We start from the raw sequence: 20,902 nt of genomic DNA, 5'->3' as shown, positions 1-20,902 counted from the left end.
GCGACTATTTATGGGTCGCCTCTAAAGTGGCTAAAATTTTCACTCCCGCTATAACTAAAAATTTGGCTCCATAATTATTGTGGCGACTACTGTGAAGTCGCCGCCAAATATGAATTGCAGTGACCGGGTCGCTCCTATTATCTTTTAAAATAACAAAAGAAATAAGCGAGAAATTAAAATAACAAAAGAAACACTAAAATCTGTCCAGAGGCAGAAGTAGCGAAACTCTCATCTCGAACACATCGACTCGATGTGAAGAACTGTGAAACGCCCAAAATCCGTCCTCTATAGCTAGAAATCCCAAATTGAAACCCAAAATCGATCCTCTCTAGCTAGAAATCTGTCCAGATATAGAAATTCCAAATCGAAATCCCTCAAAAATCTCAACCAAATCAAAATACCTCAAATCAGAATGTGAATTCGATTGGGTGTTTATGATACTTGTCGGAAACTTCATTTTGAAGCTAAATCTCAAGATTGGAAGCTGGTTTGACGAGTTTTGGTTTGAATTTTTGAATCAGAGTGTGCGAAGAAGAAGACCACTGCTGTGGAAGTCGATTCAAAGCTTCTTCAACTTTGAGAAAAAGTACTTGCTTTATGTTCGTTTAATCTCAAAATATCATCATACAAATCTGTTAATGAGACTAGATAAATTTCAACTTATCAGTTTCCTATTTGATGTCATCTGCTTCCTTAATACTGTATCTTACTGTGCTTATGCCTTGCAGGAATGTGTTCAAGTCAAAAATCACTGTCCGTCTCACAGTGCAGTGACTAGGTTCCGACCGAGTTTGATATTTCTCCGCATAAGCCCTGTAATTTCGCAAGGCTCCACTTGTGGGATTACACTGGGTTTTTTATTGTTGTCCTGTAATTTCATAAGGATCAGGGAGGCAGCTTATTTCTAGTTGTTCAGGTAAGTAATTTATATGGTTCAAGCAGGTACAATGTATTTAATTTGCCTGGCCTTTGTTTGAATGACATACATTGGTTGGCTTTGTAGGTTTAATGACTTTAGTTGTTAATTTCCACATACTAAGGTCTTGTGATTCTCTGGTAGATGTTCCTGTATATATGACCTAAGGCAACGATTAGAGAGAGATACATTTGAAGCTCGAACACCCCTAACCCAATTGAAACAGAAACAGTATCCTCAACATGATCAAAAGCTACAGTAGTCAACACCACCAGAACATAGATTATACATTAACAAACATGAAGAAAGGTATATACTACACTGATTCCAGAAAGATGTTTATTTTCTGCCATCACAGTGGCTCAACGAACTGCTAATGTTAATTGGTTTAGTTAGATTTGTACAAACTTCTATCTCCTCTACAACACCTAGCTCAAATTCTCTAATACAAAAAAACTTATAGAGAATAAGCTGGCTGTCCTTGTGGGATAGGGCAACTATAAATGCCCAACAGCATGAAAAACAAATTACACAACTTCTCCCTACTTAACAACTCTCCTTCTTCAGATCAAATAACAACTCTAGAGAACTAGCAAGAAAAATATGACAATTCATATTTCAGTTGGGTTGGCTTTGTAGATTTAATGATTTTAGTTGTTAATTTACACATACTAAGGTCTTGTGATTCTCTGGCAGATGTGCCTATATATGTGACCTAAGGCTTTGTAGGTTTAACGTTCACGAGCACATTCAGCATATTTTGATCGCAGGTGGGAAATTTTCCAAATGGTTAAACTGGTAACTATCCACTTTCAAAATTTAATTTAAACCTAACGCTAATACTAAATCATGTGAAGTGTAAACAGATAAACATAGAAGCTACTATTTTAATGTGCATGCCCTTGCTCAGTAGGAGGTACGAAGATTAAAAATTGGATAGTACTTTCCTAGGTTAATCCTCCCTTCTCTGTGCTCATATACCCTTCAGTAGGAGCTGAAAGCAATAACTAGGAAGAGAAGGTAACTAGACGCATAACACGCTAGACCAGTGATAATTTTTCTTCCAACTAAAGCCACTACTTAGCAAAACAAACACCAAGAACAGAAAACTTATACAAAACTAGTTAACAAGCCTAAGAAAAATGCGTTAGGAAAACTACTAATTTTTATAGCTCTATTTTTGTATTAACATCTATGAGTCACAAAAACACATCAAATACACATTACTAAGGTCATTTATTTTTGTAGTTTCATAGGTTGTTACGTACCCTGGTTTGAACTTGTTCTTCATTGCACACAATTCGTATAAGTATTTCTGGAATAGACTACTTCCTTCTTGTTTGAATAATGTATTTTTGTGACTGCTTGTCTGAATACCCATGGTATATGTTAATTATTATATATATATTTTGATTATTACAATCCTTCCCGTTTTAATTAGTAAATTAATTAATTTATTTTTTAATATATATATGATGGATAAAAGTTGGTTGAATATTAGGAATAGAGTCGACCAAAGATATAGAGATGGAGTAGACAACTTTCTTAATTGGCATTCAGTCAACCAATGGTGAACACTATGATTCAGTGTCCTTGTAAAGGGTGTATGAATACCGTGTTCAAGCTAAGGGTTGGTATAAGAGGAGATTTATTGAAGAAGGGTTTTTGTTATTCTTATAAAGTGTGGGACTTGCATGGAGAAGTGTTAGTTAGAGTTGAAAATTCTAATACTACAGTTAGTGATGAAGCGGAAGATGATAGCATTGAAGCGGATAATATTACTGAAATGATTCACGATGCTTGTGGATATACGAATGTGGAGGATAATAATAATAATTCAGAGGACAATGAAGAGCCAAATGTACATGCAACAAAGTTCTACAAATTGTTAGAAGATGCTGAGACAAAACTTTATCCTGGTTGTAAAAAAGTTTCGAAGTTGTCTTTTATTGTTAAACTACTTCACTTGAAGTGCCTTAACCATTGGAGCAACAAATCGATGGATGCATTATTGAGCTTCTTCAAAGAAGTTCTTCCCGAGGGGTCATTTGTACCTAATTCTTTCTATGAAGCAAAGAAAGTTCTTTGTGACCTCGGCTTAGGGTACACTAAAATAGATGCATGTCGAAATGATTGTATTTGATATTGGTGTGATTATGCCGATGTCCAAGCATGTCCTAAGTGTGGTAAGTCTAGATGGAAGTCCGAAGAACACGGAGGCAAGAAAGTAGCTCATAAAATCTTGCAGCATTTTCCAATCAAACCAAGGCTTCAAAGATTGTACATGGCAAGAGAAACAACTAAAAAAATGAGGTGGCACAAGGAGGGAAATGTTGATGATGGTGTCTTACGACATCCATCTGACTCAATAACATGGAAATCCTTTGATGCACGACATCCCACCTTTTCAGCTGAGTTAAGAAATGTTCGATTAGGTTTGGCGAGTGACGGGTTCCAACCTTATGAGAACATGAGTTCTAATCATAGCATTTGGCCAGTCGTACTAGCTACGTATAACTTGCCACCATGGGATTTCATGAAAAATCCATATTTCATGATGACGCTTCTTATTCGGGGCCCCAAGTGTCTAGGCAATGATATTGATGTATATTTACAACCAATGATTGAAGAGTTGCAAGAATTATGGGTCGGGGTGGAGACTTATGATGCACACTCAAGATCTAATTTTTTGATGCGTGTGGCTATCATGTGGACGATCAATGACTTTCCTTCATATGGAAATCTTTCAGGATGGTCAACTAAAGGCAGGTCTGCATGCCCTTGTTGCCATAAAGATACACAATCAACTTCCTTGCGTAGTAAGTTGTGTTATATGGGTCATCGTCGCTTCCTTACCATGGACCATCCATGGCGGAGAAGTAGGACGTTATTTGATGGGAAAGTTGAAATAGGAGTTGCACCTAACCCTTTAACTAGTGATGAAGCACTTGTGCAATTACAAGCTTTGGGTAATGTGAGTTTTGGTAAAAGACAAAAGAGAAAGCGTGATGTTCATAGCAATGCTTACAATTGGAAGAAGAAAAGTATCTTTATCCAATTGCCTTATTGGAAGAGTCTTATGTGTCACGACCCAAACCGATGGGCTGCGACGGACACCCAGTACCTTACTCAACCGAATACCAACGTAACGCATCTTTCTTATAACATCATCATATACACGTGACATACGGGACTAATAGGCCAACATAATCATTTATAAACTCAAAACATAGGCCAACAAGGTCGTACAATCTTTCACGTACACGATATATGTCTAAAAGCCTCTAAGAATACACAAATATCATAAAGGTCGAGACAGAGTCCCGCCATACCAAACAATATACGTCTAACTCATACTAACCAAACAAGCAACTCCAAAGAAAATGGAGCACACCAACATCTTTCGCTGAGTGGATAGCCTACATGGAGGGCTCTCGACCTGTCTATCGGGACCTGCGGGCATGAAACGCAGCATCCCCAAGCAAAAGGGACGTCAGTACGAATAATGTATTGAGTATGTAAGGCACATAAATAAATACATGAGAGATATTGAAGACATATAGAGTACATGACTCAACCTGTAAGTCTGAATAACTTTGTAAATCATAAATTACTTTTAACGTCATGCATACGCGTGTGAATGTCATGTCATACATAGGTACATGTTTCATAATATCATCAGCCTCTGAGGGCATCCCATCATATCATATCGGCCACTTTGGGCAAAATCATCATCGTATATCAGTTGATCAGGTGGTAGTGCGTATATAACGCTATAACCTTTCCCATATCCCATATACATATATATACATACATATATACGCGTGTATAACGCCGTTTGAATCATACTTACATATATATGCGTATATAACGCCGTTTGAATCATATTTCGGCCACTGTGGGCAACATCATCATCATATACCAGCTGATCAGGTGGTGGTGCGTATATAACGTCGTAACCTTTTCCCATTCCATATACATATATTTACATATATACGCATATATAACACCATCTGGTCATGTATCAATGCACATAAATGCAATGCATGAAAAGTACGTCAATAAAATCATTCGGAAGGTCATAAGACCACTTTGCCTCTTGAGCAATATCATCAAGTAACATCTTTTCAACTTTCGTATTTTTCTGAGACCCATGAACATATGATAAAATATTATAACACATGGAATTTCAAGAACATAGATATCTCTAATACTTCTATGAATAGAGTAACTCATGGAATTTGTGCATTTGCACGTTTCGTTCGTATCGTATGGATCATGCCAAAAGAAAGAAGGGATAGCTTTAACGTACCTGTTCCTGAAAAATATGAACAAAACTACGCTTGAAATTCCTTGAAATTGAAACGAATTTGCCTTCTGCTTCTAAAGCTTTGTTAACCAAAGAATGGATTTAAGCAAAAATTTGTTCCAACGTTTTGCTTCAAGCTTCTGTTCCAAAGATTTTGGTTTCCATCCAAGGACATGAAATGATTTAGGTTTCAAATTTTAGATTTCAACGTTTTTTTAAGACTTGGAATGAAGACTTCCAAGGATTGACGTTTCTGTTTCTTGCTAAATCACATTTTTTGGTTCCTTCAGATTCTTCCAAGGAAATAACACTTAGAAGTCATTGTTGTATTAAATTATTATTTAAACTTTATCTATTCTTTAGGTATAGACACCTATTTACAAATGTTATGAATCATCCTTTAAATTGTTGGCCTTGTGCCACGTGGTGACTGGTTAATTTATTATATTTTTATCCACTTATTAATTAATTGGGTAATGTCCTGTTGCCCGGTAATTAATTAATTACCCGCATAATTTAAAAATAACCACAAATTACTAAAATTCTATTTATTTCTAAAAATACTTAATATATACTTTATATATTATACTACCGTGGTCATATGGTACCTTGCACGGTACTAGTTTATAATTAACGGGTGTTTGAGCTCAGGCCGTATTTTATTCCAATTTGTCCATTTTCAACGAAACTCATTTTTTTGACTTGCTTCCCCTTTTCACCTTTACGAATTTACTTATTACTTGTTTGAACTAGAATAATCCTTATAATCTCCAAATAATCTTTTCCTTGGACTGATGTCAGTTACCTTATGAGAAATTCAACGTACAACACTACATGATGCAACATCGTCGTAATGTAGTACTATGGGACGTGATATTGACGTAATATTGCGGGGTGTAACATTATGTTACGACATAACCTTGATGTGATGCACATAGAAAGAAATGTGTCCGATAATATTTTATCAACTGTCATGAATATGGTTGGTAAGACAAAAGACACATTGAAAAGTAGATATGACTTGATGGATCTTGGAATCAGACAAAGGTTGCATCCTATTGTGGATGGGAATAATATTTTGTTACCGGCAGCATGCTATGCATTATCCGCGGAAGAGAAGTTGAAGGTGTGCAATTTCTTAGCTAATCTGAAGGTTCCTGATGCATTTTCCTCAAACATTTCAAGGTGTGTCAACGTACAAGAGAAAAAGATACATGGATTGAAATGTCACGATCATCATGTATTGTTGCAAGACATTTTTCTAGTAGCTATACGTGGTTTGCTACCCAAGAAAGTGTGTGATCCAATTATAGCCTTAGGAAAGTTTTTCAAAAATATATACTCTAAGTGCTTGACGATTGAAGATCTTGATATCCTAGAGGCAAAAATTCCTGTTATTTTGACCAAACTTCAACTTGTTTTCCCTCCGGCTTTCTTTGATGTCATGGTTCATTTGCCAAGTGAGGCAAAGCTTGGTGGACCAGCTCAATATCGGAATATGTATCCTATTGAGAGGTAATTTATTATTTAATAATTTCGATGCTATAGTTTTAGAATGACACACATTATATTAATAAGTCACTTTATATAGGTATCTACGAACACTTAAGTCATATGTTCGCAACAAAAATCGTCCAGAAGGTTCAATTGCAGAAGGTTATTTGACAGAGGAAAGCCTCACATTTTGCTCACGATACTTGAAGAATATCTCAACAAAGTTCAATAAACCAACTAGGAATGACGATGTATCTGTGTCAAATGATGAGATGTATATCTTTAAAAAAAGTGGGCAAACAAAGGGTGCCTCAGACGGCATCAGGCTATCTCATGATGAGTTTAAACAAGCATGTATGTATGTGCTTCAAAATTATGAAGAGGTTTCACATTTCATGGAGTAAGTCTCTTATTAACTTCAAGATAGATTCACATTGAGATAATTTGAATCCGATTTATCTTAGCTAACTTAAAATGTAGGGAATATACAAGCAAGATTGAAAGCCAAAGTTCAATGAGAGCTCATAAAAATGGGTTTCTTGATTGGTTTCGTGCACGTGTAGGTGCATGTCTACTCAAATAATAATATTGATATTAGTTTATTCATCCCATCTTGTTATTGGTCATAACAATATTGTTCGTCTTTGTAGATATTTGTACTATCTCCACAAGGACGCACAAATGATGAGCTCATAAGCTTAGCCGTCGGTCCTGCACCATTAGTACATCGATATTCAACATTTGTGGTGAATGTATTTAGATTCCATACAAAAGAGCTTGCATTGAGAAGAAAAACGCAGAATAGTGGTGTCCTTGTGAGAGTAGATGATTTAGACTCTAATAAGGAGTATTATGGTGTATTAGAGGACATTTATGAGTTATCTTATGTGGGAAACAGAAAAGTTTACTTATTCAAGTGTCATTGGAGGGATGCGGCTCGCTTGGTAAGAGGATATAAGATTGACAAATATGGCTTCACAAGTGTGAATATTCGGTGTGCATTGAATACAAATGAGCCATTTGTGTTGGCATCTCAGTCAGAACAAGCCTTTTACTTGGACGACATGGTCGATAATGATTGACTTGTTGTTGTGAAGACAAATCCTCGTGACCTTTTCAAAATTCCTGATAATGATGATAATTGTGTAGATATTGAAGATGAAGAATTATTGAATGAAGAAGTTTATCAACAAGAGGAAGCTGAATTTAATACTTTGTACACCAATGACCAAGAAAATATTGTTGAGGTGTCTCTACATAGGGATAATGTTGAACCACAAAGTATTAACTACGATTATGCAAGTACGCAAGCTCAAAACGATGTGCATAATGAGGAAGATTATTTCATAATGACAATCATATAGAAATATCAGAGAGTGAAGATAGTGAAGAAGAGTTATTTGATGATGATGATGGGGAGGACACTAATACATCCTCTTGAAGTCTAAGAAGCAAAAGACGAATGATATAAATGTTACATCCTATTTTGAAAATTCTCTATATTTTTGTCTATGACTTTATACTACCCCATGTATTTGTTTGGAACTGTCAATGAACCAATGATTATTGATGCTTGAATCTTTATATTTCTTTTTTGATTCTATTCGTGATGCTTGTAGCTTTATGTTGTATTGGTCTTCCGTTGTATTGGTATAATGTACAGGTGGAGTAATGAATTGTGTTAAAAGAAGGGATCTGTTGTTCTATGTGCCTGCTAATTTGGGTGAAAAGTGTTCACCATCAACTAACAAACAGTAGAGCTTTCTTTACTTTAATATCTAGAGAAGCATGGACATATGTCCCCTTTCTATAGACATCTGAAGTTAGAAAATTAGTGAATTAATATTTTTTCTATTCTGATCAATCATTTTCTTTTTATGTTTCATTGCAGGAAATGAGAGGAATTGGACGAGGAAAACGTGGGAGAGGCGGGACGAGCTGTGGTCGTAAAATTTTTCAAGGACGTGGCAATTTTGGAGCGACGTCTCAGCCACACATACAGACCGGACGTGTATCTGATGCATCTGTAGAGATGGGACAACCAAGTAACCCGAATCAAGGAACTTTACAGATCGGACGAGTATCTACTAACTCTCTCCAAATACCTTCTTTAGAAACACAATCATCACAAAATGTAGCAGAACCTGTGCATTGCTCTCCAGAGGCTGAAAATTGTGCAAGTTAATTTCTGTTTTTTGTTGTTTTGTGAAAATTATTTTTACCGATTGAGTGGAGCTACTAATGAACAATAGTATCCTTTTGCTTCGCAGTTTCTTCCAGTAATAAAAAAATAGGAAGAGGAAGAGGAAAATACAAATCTAAAAGTTTAGAGGTAAAAACTAAGTGTGGTGGCAAAATCAAAATTACGATTCCAGATGACATTGATAGAGTAGTAGGTTCTGGTTCTAGAGATATTGTTAATTACTGTGGTTTGATTATGAGGAGCACTATCTCGTTCCAAGATGGAAATTGGCAGAAAATAGTTTTGAAACACGAAGAAGTAATGTGGTTAAAGGTCAAGGTAATAAACTACTTTCAATATTGTATTGACTTTAAGTTGCAATGTTTATTTATGTGGTTAGGATATTAAATATAATGTTACATTTATTGTCAGGATAAATTTGAAGTTTGCAGCGGGTTGCGAGAGCATAGGTTTCAGGCCTTTGTAATTAGCACTATGCAAATGGTTTATAGAACATGGAAAGCTCGACTCAGCATTATGTACTCTAAGTACAATACTAATAAAGAAAGATTATCTCATCGACCTGAAGATGTTGAGCATGAGGACTGGAAATACCTAATACAATATTTTGGAAGTCCGGAATTTAAGTATTAACTTAATACCTGAAGATTGTCTCTTTGAATGATGATTTATTAATCTGTTTACTTACAGGTTGTAAGTGAGAGGAACAAAAGAAATAGAGAAAATCAAATAATTAAGCATACTTGTGGTACAAAGTCTTTTGCAGAAGTAGAGGAATCTACGGTAAAAATATATTTAATCCCCTACTATCACATATGCTTCTTTGTTATTTACATATTTATATATTTTCTTATATATTTTTTTCCTTAACTATATTTTAGAGAAATCCTATTACTGGAGAATTGGACACACCAGATAAAGTTTGGGAGATCCAACATACACGCAAGGATGATAGAGGCGAACTGGTGTGGTTGGATTCACAATCCCAACAAATTCATGTAATTATCTAAAAACACTTATAAAGTTCTTTGTTTCTGTAAGTTTCATTTAATATGTTTTATTATGTTTTGATTTAAATGATTATGCATAAATGCAGGGTCAACTCCAGGAAGTTGTCGCTCAGCAACAATCTGAGGATATCAAGCATCCCATGACTAGAGATGAGATTTTATCCTCCGTTGTTGGTGAGAGAACAGGCTATGTTCGTGGAAAAGGATACAGAAAGAATCCTCCTAAAAAGAGTAACATTCAGCATGCAAACATAGAGGCCAGAGTGTCTTCTGCTATTGATATTGTGCGTCAAGAGATGCAAGCCGAGATGGATAGGAAGTTGCAAGAAGAACGTGAACAAATGGCTGCTGAGTTGCGAAGAAATATGGAAATTGAGTTGGAAAAGAAATTGGAAGAGGAGTGTCAACACGCAAATGAGGAGCGTCAACACGCAAATGCAGAAACAGACAAGAGGATCTCTCTAGAAGTGGAGAAGAAGATGCATGAACAATTTGCTAGTTTCTTGACCAGAATGCAACACCAACAGGTACTTGCTCCGCTCTTTCTTAACAATTCTTCTTCCTTCTCGGCATTTCTTCTTCCTTCCTTCTGTAGTGACTTCATATATAGGGGTTTAGTAACCACCAGGCATTGTGGTGTTCGCTATGATGGTAACCTTCTTATTTTGCTGTTGGACTGCCTTGGCTTCACATTGATTGTTGCCCTTTTGAGGTTGCCACTGAACTTTCCTTTTGGATCTATTGCTTCAATATAGATATGTCCATTTGCTTCAATAGAGATGATTACCAATCACTAAGTGCAGAAGCAATGGCAGAATCATCTGAAATATTCCTATTTTTGACACCAGTAACTTTGTGTTCAATTGGAAAGAACATATATATCTCAAAATCAACTTAAAATTACTACTTCCATATTAAGGACCTATTATATATAAGTACTAGACCAGCTACCTGAAACAGGTAATAGTAATAACCATGTACTAAATTTCGATTATGGTCAATTTTTGTGTACCAATGTTTATTCTACGCAACACTGAAATTGGAAAAACTTGTTTAACGGTTGGACAATAGACTCTGTTTTTCTTAATATCTGAGCTGGAAGATGAAGCTGGCCGCTTTTGAACAAATTTTATTATGTTTTGCCTCTTGAATATATGCAGCTTAGGTCAATGTTTGATAAAATACGCAAAGCATGCGATCAATATATAGATAAAAAAAGGGACAGCCTCACCTAATTCTTGGATTCTCTTTAATCAATATGACTAATTATTACGTTCATCTTTAGGTTACCAAATACCAAAATCATTTCTTGGACCAAAGCAAATCATAATCGCCTTAGTTAATCCAGTAGACCCTCTAGCCCTTGTCCCAATATTTCCCCTTTATCCACCAAGTGAAGTGTCCATTGTCACCATTCTTTATATGAACTTCCTTTAAATGTACCGTAGGAATCAACTTATATTCACTGTCAGAGTAATAGACTTTCTACACTATCAATATAACTTAACCTTCTATGCGATAGTAAGTCCACATGACCAGTCGATTAGCGTCCTCCCAAGTTCCTGCTTCTTCCTTCCATTTTCTAACTACAGAGAAATTGCTCAATGCTGAATAACATTAGGCAAAATAACAATAAATATATTCAGCATTACATTCAAAATACTATTAGCAAGTCTATCTTTACAGTGAATGAGCAGGTTTAGCATATTGTCCAACTTCTTATATCCCAATCCACTGTAAACTAGTTTTATTTAAGTGCCTTGGAAGTGAGTAAATTCTTAGACAGTGTATACAGATTTTTGGCTGAAGCTACATATATATAGTTTCTTTTCCTTGGTTCATGGAAAGCCTAGTTTATGATGTCTTATCCTTTATGCTTCTTTGACTGATGATGTGCTTCATCTTCACTCCTTTCTATTGGATGATCATGTTGGTTCTCGTGTTTGTGTTGCGTTGGAGAAACAAAGTGTAGTAGAAGTTCATTACAATCTTCACTTTCACACATATCTGGCCTACATCTGTAAGGTCCATCGTATCGTGATAATCTTGAGATATGAAACTCAGTTATTCCTCCACTTGGAGCTGCTGAGACTGCCGCCATTATTGTTGTATAATTTCTCGAGCCATCTAGTGCTAGTATTGCATTAGGAGGTTGTATTATTTGTTGGCATCCTCCGCAGCATTAAATAATTAACCAAATCATGACAAAAGTAGTAGCGAACCTCATTGATACAGTTAGTAATATTCTTGAGAAGGTCGATGACTGATATTTTCTTCATTGTTGAAGTCTTTAATTTGTTGGTGCGCAAATTTTATATATGAATGATGTCTTATAGTGACCTCTATTTTGAGTAATTGAAGTGCGAGCAACTATCTCTAGCATCTGCCCTAGTGAATCTTCCCTATATAGAAACACATTTTCTATTTTTGGAACCTATGTACTAATGGAAATATTGAATAGGTAGTTTTACTTCTATGAGATAAATCTCAGCTTCCATCTATCTTGCTGATAGAGTTTCAGTAGGCTTCCATATTTTGTTTACCTGATAGTGCATGTGCAAGAATGCAGTAACAAAAATTTGAGATTAGTGTTCAGGCAGTTTTGGACTGTCTTGGTTGTTAATACATATTAGTTATTTAAGTAGGTTCAGTGAATGAAAAAGTATAAGCACATGAAATTGGGTAATTAAGGCTAGGACAGGGGTAGAGCTTAAGTTAGAATAGACTTCTATTCCTCTCACTGTCCAATATCTCTACTTTATCCGTCTTTCGTGCAACTGTTGTATTCTCATTCTTTTACTGCGTGAAAACTTATGTTCTCACACTTGTGCCATTTCATTTCACAATTGAAATAGCATTGAACAAATTTACTTTGTGTTATACTAATGTATTAGCTTGTACTTTATTCGTCTATTTATATTTTTGGATATAACAAATCTTATTATGTTTCTTATATTTATTACTTTTGTCTAGAAGGGACAGGGCACTTAGACAGTGGTATCATTCAAGGATGGTGTGGAGCAAGGAGTAGTAACAAGACACTTAATATTTTGTCTTCTTTGGGATATGTATATGCGCACAATTACAATGCACAATGAAGTGTCAGGTAGTATATATATGTAATTGACTTTTTAGTAATGATAATATTTATAATGTTCGGCTTGAGAAATTCTTTTGGTGTTTGTCAAGCATTATTGGTTGCTTTAATATTGATAGTTAATTGATATAAATATCTCTATATGAAATTTTAGAGAATTAGATTCCTACTGGCATGGAACTGTATATAATTTTGGTCATTATAATTGCTGAGAAAATAACTTTTAGTGGCGGCAAAGTTTTGTCAAAAACTTAGTAACTGTTGCGACATATATGTTGCCACAGAATGTCAATTTCTTTTGCAGTGACTTTAGTCACTACAGGAAACATTGTGTCTTTCATGGATTAATATTTTTTGTGGCAACTTTAGTCGCTACTAAATTACCTTTATAGTGGCGACATAATCTTGCCACTGAACATAAAAAATTTTTGTGGCAACTTTAGTCGTCACTAAATTACCTTTATAGTGGTGACATAATCTTGCCACTGAACATAAATATTTTTTGTGGCAACTTTAGTCGCTACTAAATTACCTTATAGTGGCGACCCATATAATATTTGTTCTTATAGAACAATTTTTTGTAGCGTTTTTTCCAACCTTTTGTGCAAACTATTTCGCCACAAATTATGATCTATTAGTGGCGACTACATAGAGTCGCCACTAATAACCTTCAGTTACGGGTTTCCTTGTGGCAATACAAAAGTCTCCACTAATAACTTTTAGCAGCGACTCTTAGGGATGTTGCGGCGACTTTAGTCGCCACAATAAGGGTAATTTCTTGTAGTGGACTATGAATACTAGCCTCTAACTATTGGATGAAAAACGAGAAGTTGCACTTGTTCGGATGGCTGCGCAAAAACGAAGAATCGAGAGAGATTATAATAAAAGAACCAACCTTTGGGACTTCAGAATCGGGGACTTAGTTCTAAGAAAAGTCACCCCTCAATACTCGAGACCTAAACAAAAGGAAACTGGGCCCAAATTGGAAAGGACCATATCGGGTCCTCGGCGTCATAAAAAAGGAATCTTACAAACTTGGCACAATAGAGGGTGAACAACTGCCAAACAATTGGAATATATCAATCCTAAAACGGTATTATTACTAAGGTATGACATTCCCCCTTTCCATTTGTATTTGATATTAACTTATTGCAGGTGTTCGATCGAGGACGTCAACAAATTCTTCAACACAAGGACCTTAGGTTTTAAAGCACGCAATGGACTCTTTTTTCTTTAGATCAGTTTTTATGCCAAATGGGTTTTTTCGGCAAGCTTTTTAATGAGGCAACAATTATGTGCTACCTAAGGAAGATTCAATAGTATCCAAGGCTTCTTTACATTAAACCTCGAATACTGGGGGGTCACCCTTGGATGTTATATTTTTGAGGAAAGTACTTCATGTGAAAGGGTCTCGATAGGAAATGTTTATAATGGGCCAAATGATTGAATGAACCGTGTCCATATAAGTTAGTCGAGCCCCAATGGAAAAACATGTATGCTTGGATAAATTATTCAAAGAAGCATTCTTTCTATATCAAACATCTTGTGTCTCAAATAAAATTTTCTACTATACGAGCTCCATACTTATGATTTTGTGACAAATGGCTCAAGAGCCAAGCGCAAATATGCCTCGAACACTCGGGGTCTACCGTCAATGATCGACATATTCGAGTTATCTAAACTCGAATTAATATGACCTCAAAGAGGCATCCCTCGACCTATAGGCCAAGGCCATCATTCTCGAGGACTAACACTTCGAATAAGTTTGAAGTATTATTGGGGAATAAGCCCAAGAGGCACATCCAAATGCTACAGCCAAATTAATGCAGCTTAGAGACGTCTGAATCCCTCAATAAAAATAGGCCTTCAAATTCATTGAATAACCGGTTAAAAAAGCCTACCCTCAGCAAATAATCAAAAGGTCTTTGATAAAATCAGCCGTCAAAAAACCTTAAGAGGTATCAAATTATTTCAACACAAACGTGCTAAGGCACAAAAAGAAAAGGGGTTTCAATCGAAATCGAACCCTAAAAAAACCCAATGGGTAAAAAATACATGTTAAGGCATAAAGAAAATTTCACTAAGTTTTTTAAGCTGAAAGAGGGGAATAATAGCCATCTTTTAGAGGCCATATTGGCCCGATCTAAAGAGCCTAACGACTAATACACTTAGAGTTAGAGATCTTACTCTCACTCCACCCGAACCCAAGGGTCCGACTATTTCGAGCCCAAATAAAAAATGACTTGACTATGGCTCGGGGACTCATCATTATTCGACACAAACCTTAAAGAGCCGATGCCTCAAGTTCAACCTCATTCGAACTCAATTGTGGTGACTTCGAGGAAGCCACCCAAGACCAAAATCTCGAATGCACCATTTAAAGCATTAGATTGTGCTAAAGTTTTACAAGGAAAAAAATGTGTTTGTAGATAAAACTTGAGAAGGCATTCAAAAGAAATTTTTCTTTATATATTGATGAAGAAGGATATGTACAAGAGACCGATAGTGGTTTACAAAAATGGAAAAGAAAATAAAATCTTAACTATGCCCGGGGTTGGTTTCTCCCTCGGGTGCAGCTTCTCCTTCCGGCCCCTCGTCGTTAGCAGATCTGCCTTGGTTGCCTTCATCATCATCATCATTGTCAGAGGAGACAAACAACCTGGCATCAACTTCAAGTGCCTTAACTTGAGCTATCTCTTTGGAGAGGTCAAAACCTCGAGCATGGATTTCCTCGAGGGTGTCCCTCCGAGATTGGCACTTCGCCAAGTCATTGATCCATCTCTATCGATCAGAAGCCTCACTTAGCTACACTTGAAAAGCCTCAGCATCGGCCATATACACAGCTATGGACTTGTTAGCTATGATCTTCGTCTTCTCAGCTACCGCCTTGGCCTCAACAATCTCGACTTCAAGCTCCACGATCCTTTTGTCTTGGGCTGAAATTTTCTCTTTAACACTCCGAAGTTGGACCTCGGCCAATTACAGTTTGGGCAAGATAGCCTCTTTCTCCACATCAAGGCGGTCCGTGTTCTCCTTCCACCAATCACAGTCAGCTCTAATTTGATCGACTTCCACTCGGAGCAGCTCGATTCTTTTGAACTTTTGTTGCAACTGAGATATTAAAGTATTAGCCTCCACAGTTGGGTCGAGACCATGCTCTTTCAATGAGATATTACCTGCTCGTCCAGCTCGACCTCTTCCTTACGAGCTTGGGCCAAGTCTGCTCGAAGATCCCTGATCTCCTTTTCTTTCTGCGCATAAAGGCATTTGAGGGTGTCTCTATCATCAGTAAGCCTCTTGAGATCAGACTCACACTGATTTAGCTCGGTTTGGGATCTGTTGAACGCTCCCAGATGAAGCTTCACAGCCTATGGTGAAAGGAAAGAAATCAGAACAGGAGGAAATGGAAAGGAACGTAATAACGGGGGATGAGGTTTACCTGCTTTAGGAGACGATGGGCCTCATAGAAAACGATCGCCGCATCTAGGTCAGAAACATCATCGAGCCACGCAAGGAAGCTACGGAATATTTCTTCCCCATCGTGGGTTGTTCCCACATCGGGGGTCTCCATGGATCGAGCCTCCCGAAACTGCCCTTCAAAAATTTTAGCGTCGGGCAGTGAATCATCAATATTGATTTCCCCAAGCAAGTCGCTTGGGGCGCTCTCTCCCTCCAGAAGAGACCTAGAACTAGAGCCTATGGGCACACTCGTAGGTTGTACATCATGGTAGGAAATATTTTTGGCCCCCAGTGATTCATGGACTTTAATAGGAGCACATTCTAAGATCTCCTCGGTCCGAGGGTGAGTCTCATCGACCATCACCGGACCAACCATTGTTGAAGCATCGACACTCCCTCTCTTTCGAGGCACCAGCTCATAGCCGTCATCTTCCTTCTTTTCTTCATCTCATAGCTCTTGGGATACATCAGCAAATAGAGCGGCAGAGTCGTCCTTCGACTTACGAGCCTTACGCTTCTTGGGCTTTGGGGTATCAGAAGGTGAGTCCCTTTTCCTTTTCTTGTCCTTAGCTGGTTTGGGAGCCACCTCTTCCCCAGCTGGGGCCGGCCTTATTATAGCAACATCCTCGAGGCCTTCATAAAAATGAGTCAAGTATAAGTAAATAGAAACGCTGCAGAAAGAGTACACCAAAAGCTTATAAGATAAACATACCATGATTCTTGGCTTCCCATCTACCCCTTGCCAAGTCATGCCAGCAGCGCTCGGCATGGGAGGAAGTCGGGGCCAACTTTCGAACCTAGTGTTCGAGGTTGGGGATCGCATGAGGCATTGAAGCTACCGCTGGATAGCAAATTAAACCATTACATAAAACAAAAAATGAAGATCAAAAAACTAATGGGTAGTAAGTTACTTATGATCGGGGTTACAGTTCTCGGGGAATGGCAGTTTCTCCTCTAGGATGAGGTCGCAGGTCCTTACCCGCATGAACTGGCTCATCCAACCCCGGTCATTGTCCTCATCGATCCTCTCAAAAAAAGATTTCATTAATCGGTGTTGAAGCTTGATTAATCCTCGAAAAAGTCGAGGTCGATACAGCAATATGAGATGGCTGAGAATGAATTCCAACCCCTTGGCCTTTCTAGAAAAGAAGTGGAGCATGATCACTTTATGCCAGAACTAGGGACGGACCTAGCTGAGGGTAACCTGGTACTTCTTGCAAAAGTCAACGATAACTGGGTCAATAGGACCCAACGTGAAGGGGTAAGTATAGACACTTAGAAACCCCTCCACATAAGTGGTAATACTCTCTTCGGGGGCGGGGATCTCTACCACGACCTCAGCCTTCCAGTTGCAGTCTTTCTTCACAGTCTCTAGTTGGTTCGCCGTTATCGAACATATATACCTCGACACATGTTCACATCGTCCAGGAACCAATTGAGGGTTCTCGACTTTGAAGTTGCCTTTTAAGACACAAGGACCGAAAACGTACTCGTGAGGGAGCGGTTCTATCGGCGTTTTGTTACCGGCTGACTGGGAAGAAAAGGAAGAAGCTTTCTTCTTTTGCGTGATGGCCATGGAAGTTTTCGCCATTGTTTCACATTAAGGGAAGTGGAAAGAGATAAAAATTTGTATTTTTAGTGCTAACTAAGTTTATTCGATGGGTGGTGAAAGAGAAGAGATAGAGAGAGTGTGGAACTTAGAAAACTTGGTGGAGGCAAAAGTAAAATTTGATTTCATCCAAAGATACTTAATTTATAGGTTCACGGTGACAGTTCAGTTGTGCTACTGGTCTACCGTCACTGACAAACATTAATGGTTTGGGGAACTATACCGATGGGATGTTTCGGTCACCTTGACCGCTTATGTCACGGGGATGACATCATGATCGTGGTCTCCATAAAATCGAGGCTCAATTCGTTTCTTATCATTTTACTCTAAGAAACAAGGGGACTATGTGTAGACAGTGGAAATTGGGGCTGCCCAATTTCGTCCTTCGATGGAGAAAAAGATACCCTATCGAAAGTCCAAGACGTCGAGTCCGGGAATGGAGGTTTTTTCGAGGTTGACATCAGTAATCGAAGTCAGAGGGGGGCATACATCGAAATGATTCCGATTTAACTCAGCAATAGAAAGGAAGAGATATCCGCAACGGACCAAAGATCATGGCGTGAATTTTGGAACAGATCGGTCTGCAGTGGTTAATATGATTTCCTACTACAATTAAAAGTGTACCTTATTTAGGACCCCCTATTATATAAAGATGGATCCCATTCATTTGTAAAGACACATTGTTCACTGATAAGAAAATATACGTTCCTTACTTTCTTGCAATTCTGCTTACTATTCATCAGAGTTGCTTTATCATTTACTATTCTTATTATTACACCTCGAGACTATCATAGGTCAAGGTCGAGATTTGCTTTGCATACTGGTTTGATTTATTTTATCCTCTAATTTATCTATTTAATTCCTTGTTTATCAGTTGGTATTGGATTGAATCACATATTCTTAAAACAACAATACAAGTTTAATTATTACTTGAATTTTAGGGTAAACAAGAATATTGCTAGAGACAAGAGAAAGAAAACTAATGAATGAGATGTTGCTAAAAACAGAAAAATATGATGGAGTAGAAGGCCAACCCTAAATGACTTCCCTCTTCTCAGTGAGAGCTATAGTGGGGAATTATGTAGACCCCCCCTTCCCCGGGGCGGGGGTCTGTTACGTCCCACAATATTACGTCAATATTACGTCTGGCAGTATTATGTTACGACGATGTTATACTCTACAGTAATATGTTACGATGGTATTACCCTCTGCAATAATATATTATGATGGTGTTACGTCCTGTAGTAAAATATTATGATGATGTTATGCCTTGCAGTATTACATTACGATGATGTCATACTCTGCAATATTAAGTTACAACAGTATTTTACCAAGTAGTATTACATTATGGTGATGTTACACTTCGTAGTAATAAGTTACGACAATGTTGCACCCTGCAGTATTTTACGTTGAATTTGTTGTAAGGTAATTGACATCAGTCCAAGGAAAAGATTATTTGTGGATTATAAGGATTATGTTATTTCACAAGTGATTAGTAAATTCATGAAGGTGAAGGAAGAGCAAGTCAAAGAATACGAACTAGTACCATGCAAGGTACCATATGACCACGGTAGTATAATATATAAAGTATATATGAAGTATTTTCAAAATAAATATTATTTTAAGTAATTTGTGATAATTTTTAAATTATGCGGATAATTGATTAATTACCAGGTAACAGAACATTACTCAATTAACTAATAAGCGGACAAAACTTAATTAATTATACCCAAAAAGAAATGTTGTGGTAGACTACCATTTAAGCATATGACTCATGGTCATATATGCTTCATACAAAAGTAACGTGTAAATCATATAACTCATAAGAATGAGTCATCTTTTCAAAGCTTTCCTAACATTAAAGTGTTTGGTCTCTTTTGGACAAGAAAAATAGTAGTACGTCCAAGACTTGCTTACAAGTCTTTCATGAAAGACATGGGTATAAGCTTCTGTCTTTAGTAAACAAACGAGTAAACTTTCAAGGTTCTTGATAAATAGAATTTTCTCTGATCGATCAAGAAAACGTTGGGCAGAAGCAAAATTTTAAAGTTCAACAATTAAGATTAAATCCAGTACAAAAAAATGTTAGAAGCAGAACAAATTCGTCCAAGATTTCAAGGAATCTAATTGTAAATTTCACAGAAGCAGATTCGTTCAAATAATTCTAGTTTCTATAAATTAATCTATTCATAGAAATAGTAGGGGTGTCTATATTCTTGATTCCCCATGAGAATTATTATTATCTTCTGTTTATGGGTCTCAGAATAATACGCAGTTGGAAAAATTCATCCGGAAGAAATATTGAGATTATTACGTATTTTTCATGCATTTTATACATGTACATTGACCCATGACCAGATGGCGTTATATATACGTATATATGTAAATATATGTATATGGGATATGGGAAAAGGTTACGACGTTATATACACACCACCACCTGATCAGCTGGTATATGATGATGATGTTTCCCATAGTGGCTGAAATATTATTCAAACAGCGTTATATACGCATATATATGTATGTATATATATGTATATGGAATATGAGAAAGGTTATGGCGTTATATACGCACCACTCGGTACATTATTCGTACTTTCGTCCCTTTTTCATGGGGACGCTTCGTTTCATGCCCGCAGGTCCCGATAGACAGGTCAAGAGCCCTCCAAGTAGTCTATCAGCTCAGCGGAAGATGTTGGTGCGCTTCATTTGCTTCGGAGTTACTTGTGTTGGTTAGTATGATTTAGACATGTATTGATTGGTTTGGCGGGACTATGTCCCGACCTTTATGACATTTATGTACTC

At 37.1% G+C, this 20,902-nt stretch overlaps 2 protein-coding genes across 4 annotated transcripts; both read left to right on the top strand.

Moving 5' to 3' along the window:
* The first annotated feature begins 166 nt into the window (after positions 1 to 166).
* LOC107793189 (uncharacterized) lies at positions 167 to 13,101 on the top strand. Of its 3 annotated transcripts, none has more exons than XM_075254071.1 (8): positions 167 to 586; positions 729 to 916; positions 8,611 to 8,899; positions 8,990 to 9,051; positions 9,613 to 9,705; positions 9,804 to 9,920; positions 10,019 to 10,459; positions 12,909 to 13,101. In XM_075254071.1, exons 3-8 carry the CDS (start codon positions 8,614 to 8,616, stop codon positions 12,921 to 12,923), a joined length of 1,014 nt encoding a protein of 337 aa, XP_075110172.1. In that variant the 5' UTR covers positions 167 to 586; positions 729 to 916; positions 8,611 to 8,613; the 3' UTR covers positions 12,924 to 13,101. The 3 variants fall into 3 exon arrangements, with proteins under 3 accessions (XP_075110172.1, XP_075110171.1, XP_075110174.1); XM_075254070.1 differs by having other exon boundaries at positions 168 to 586; positions 12,906 to 13,101; XM_075254073.1 differs by lacking the exon at positions 8,990 to 9,051 and having other exon boundaries at positions 169 to 586; positions 8,611 to 8,799; positions 12,906 to 13,101.
* On the top strand, positions 4,792 to 8,303 carry LOC107793188 (uncharacterized). The gene is made up of 4 exons (XM_016615476.2): positions 4,792 to 6,740; positions 6,817 to 7,119; positions 7,200 to 7,278; positions 7,370 to 8,303. The coding sequence occupies exons 1-4, from the start codon at positions 6,130 to 6,132 to the stop codon at positions 7,799 to 7,801; spliced, it is 1,425 nt and encodes a 474-aa protein (XP_016470962.2). The 5' UTR covers positions 4,792 to 6,129; the 3' UTR covers positions 7,802 to 8,303.
* Positions 13,102 to 20,902: the final 7,801 nt, after the last annotated feature.

The sequence above is a fragment of the Nicotiana tabacum genome, chromosome 1 (assembly GCF_000715075.1).
Source record: "Nicotiana tabacum cultivar K326 chromosome 1, ASM71507v2, whole genome shotgun sequence".
NCBI lineage: Eukaryota > Viridiplantae > Streptophyta > Magnoliopsida > Solanales > Solanaceae > Nicotiana > Nicotiana tabacum.
Note: the sequence above shows the minus strand (reverse complement) of the source record. Positions and strands in the feature narration are given on the sequence as shown.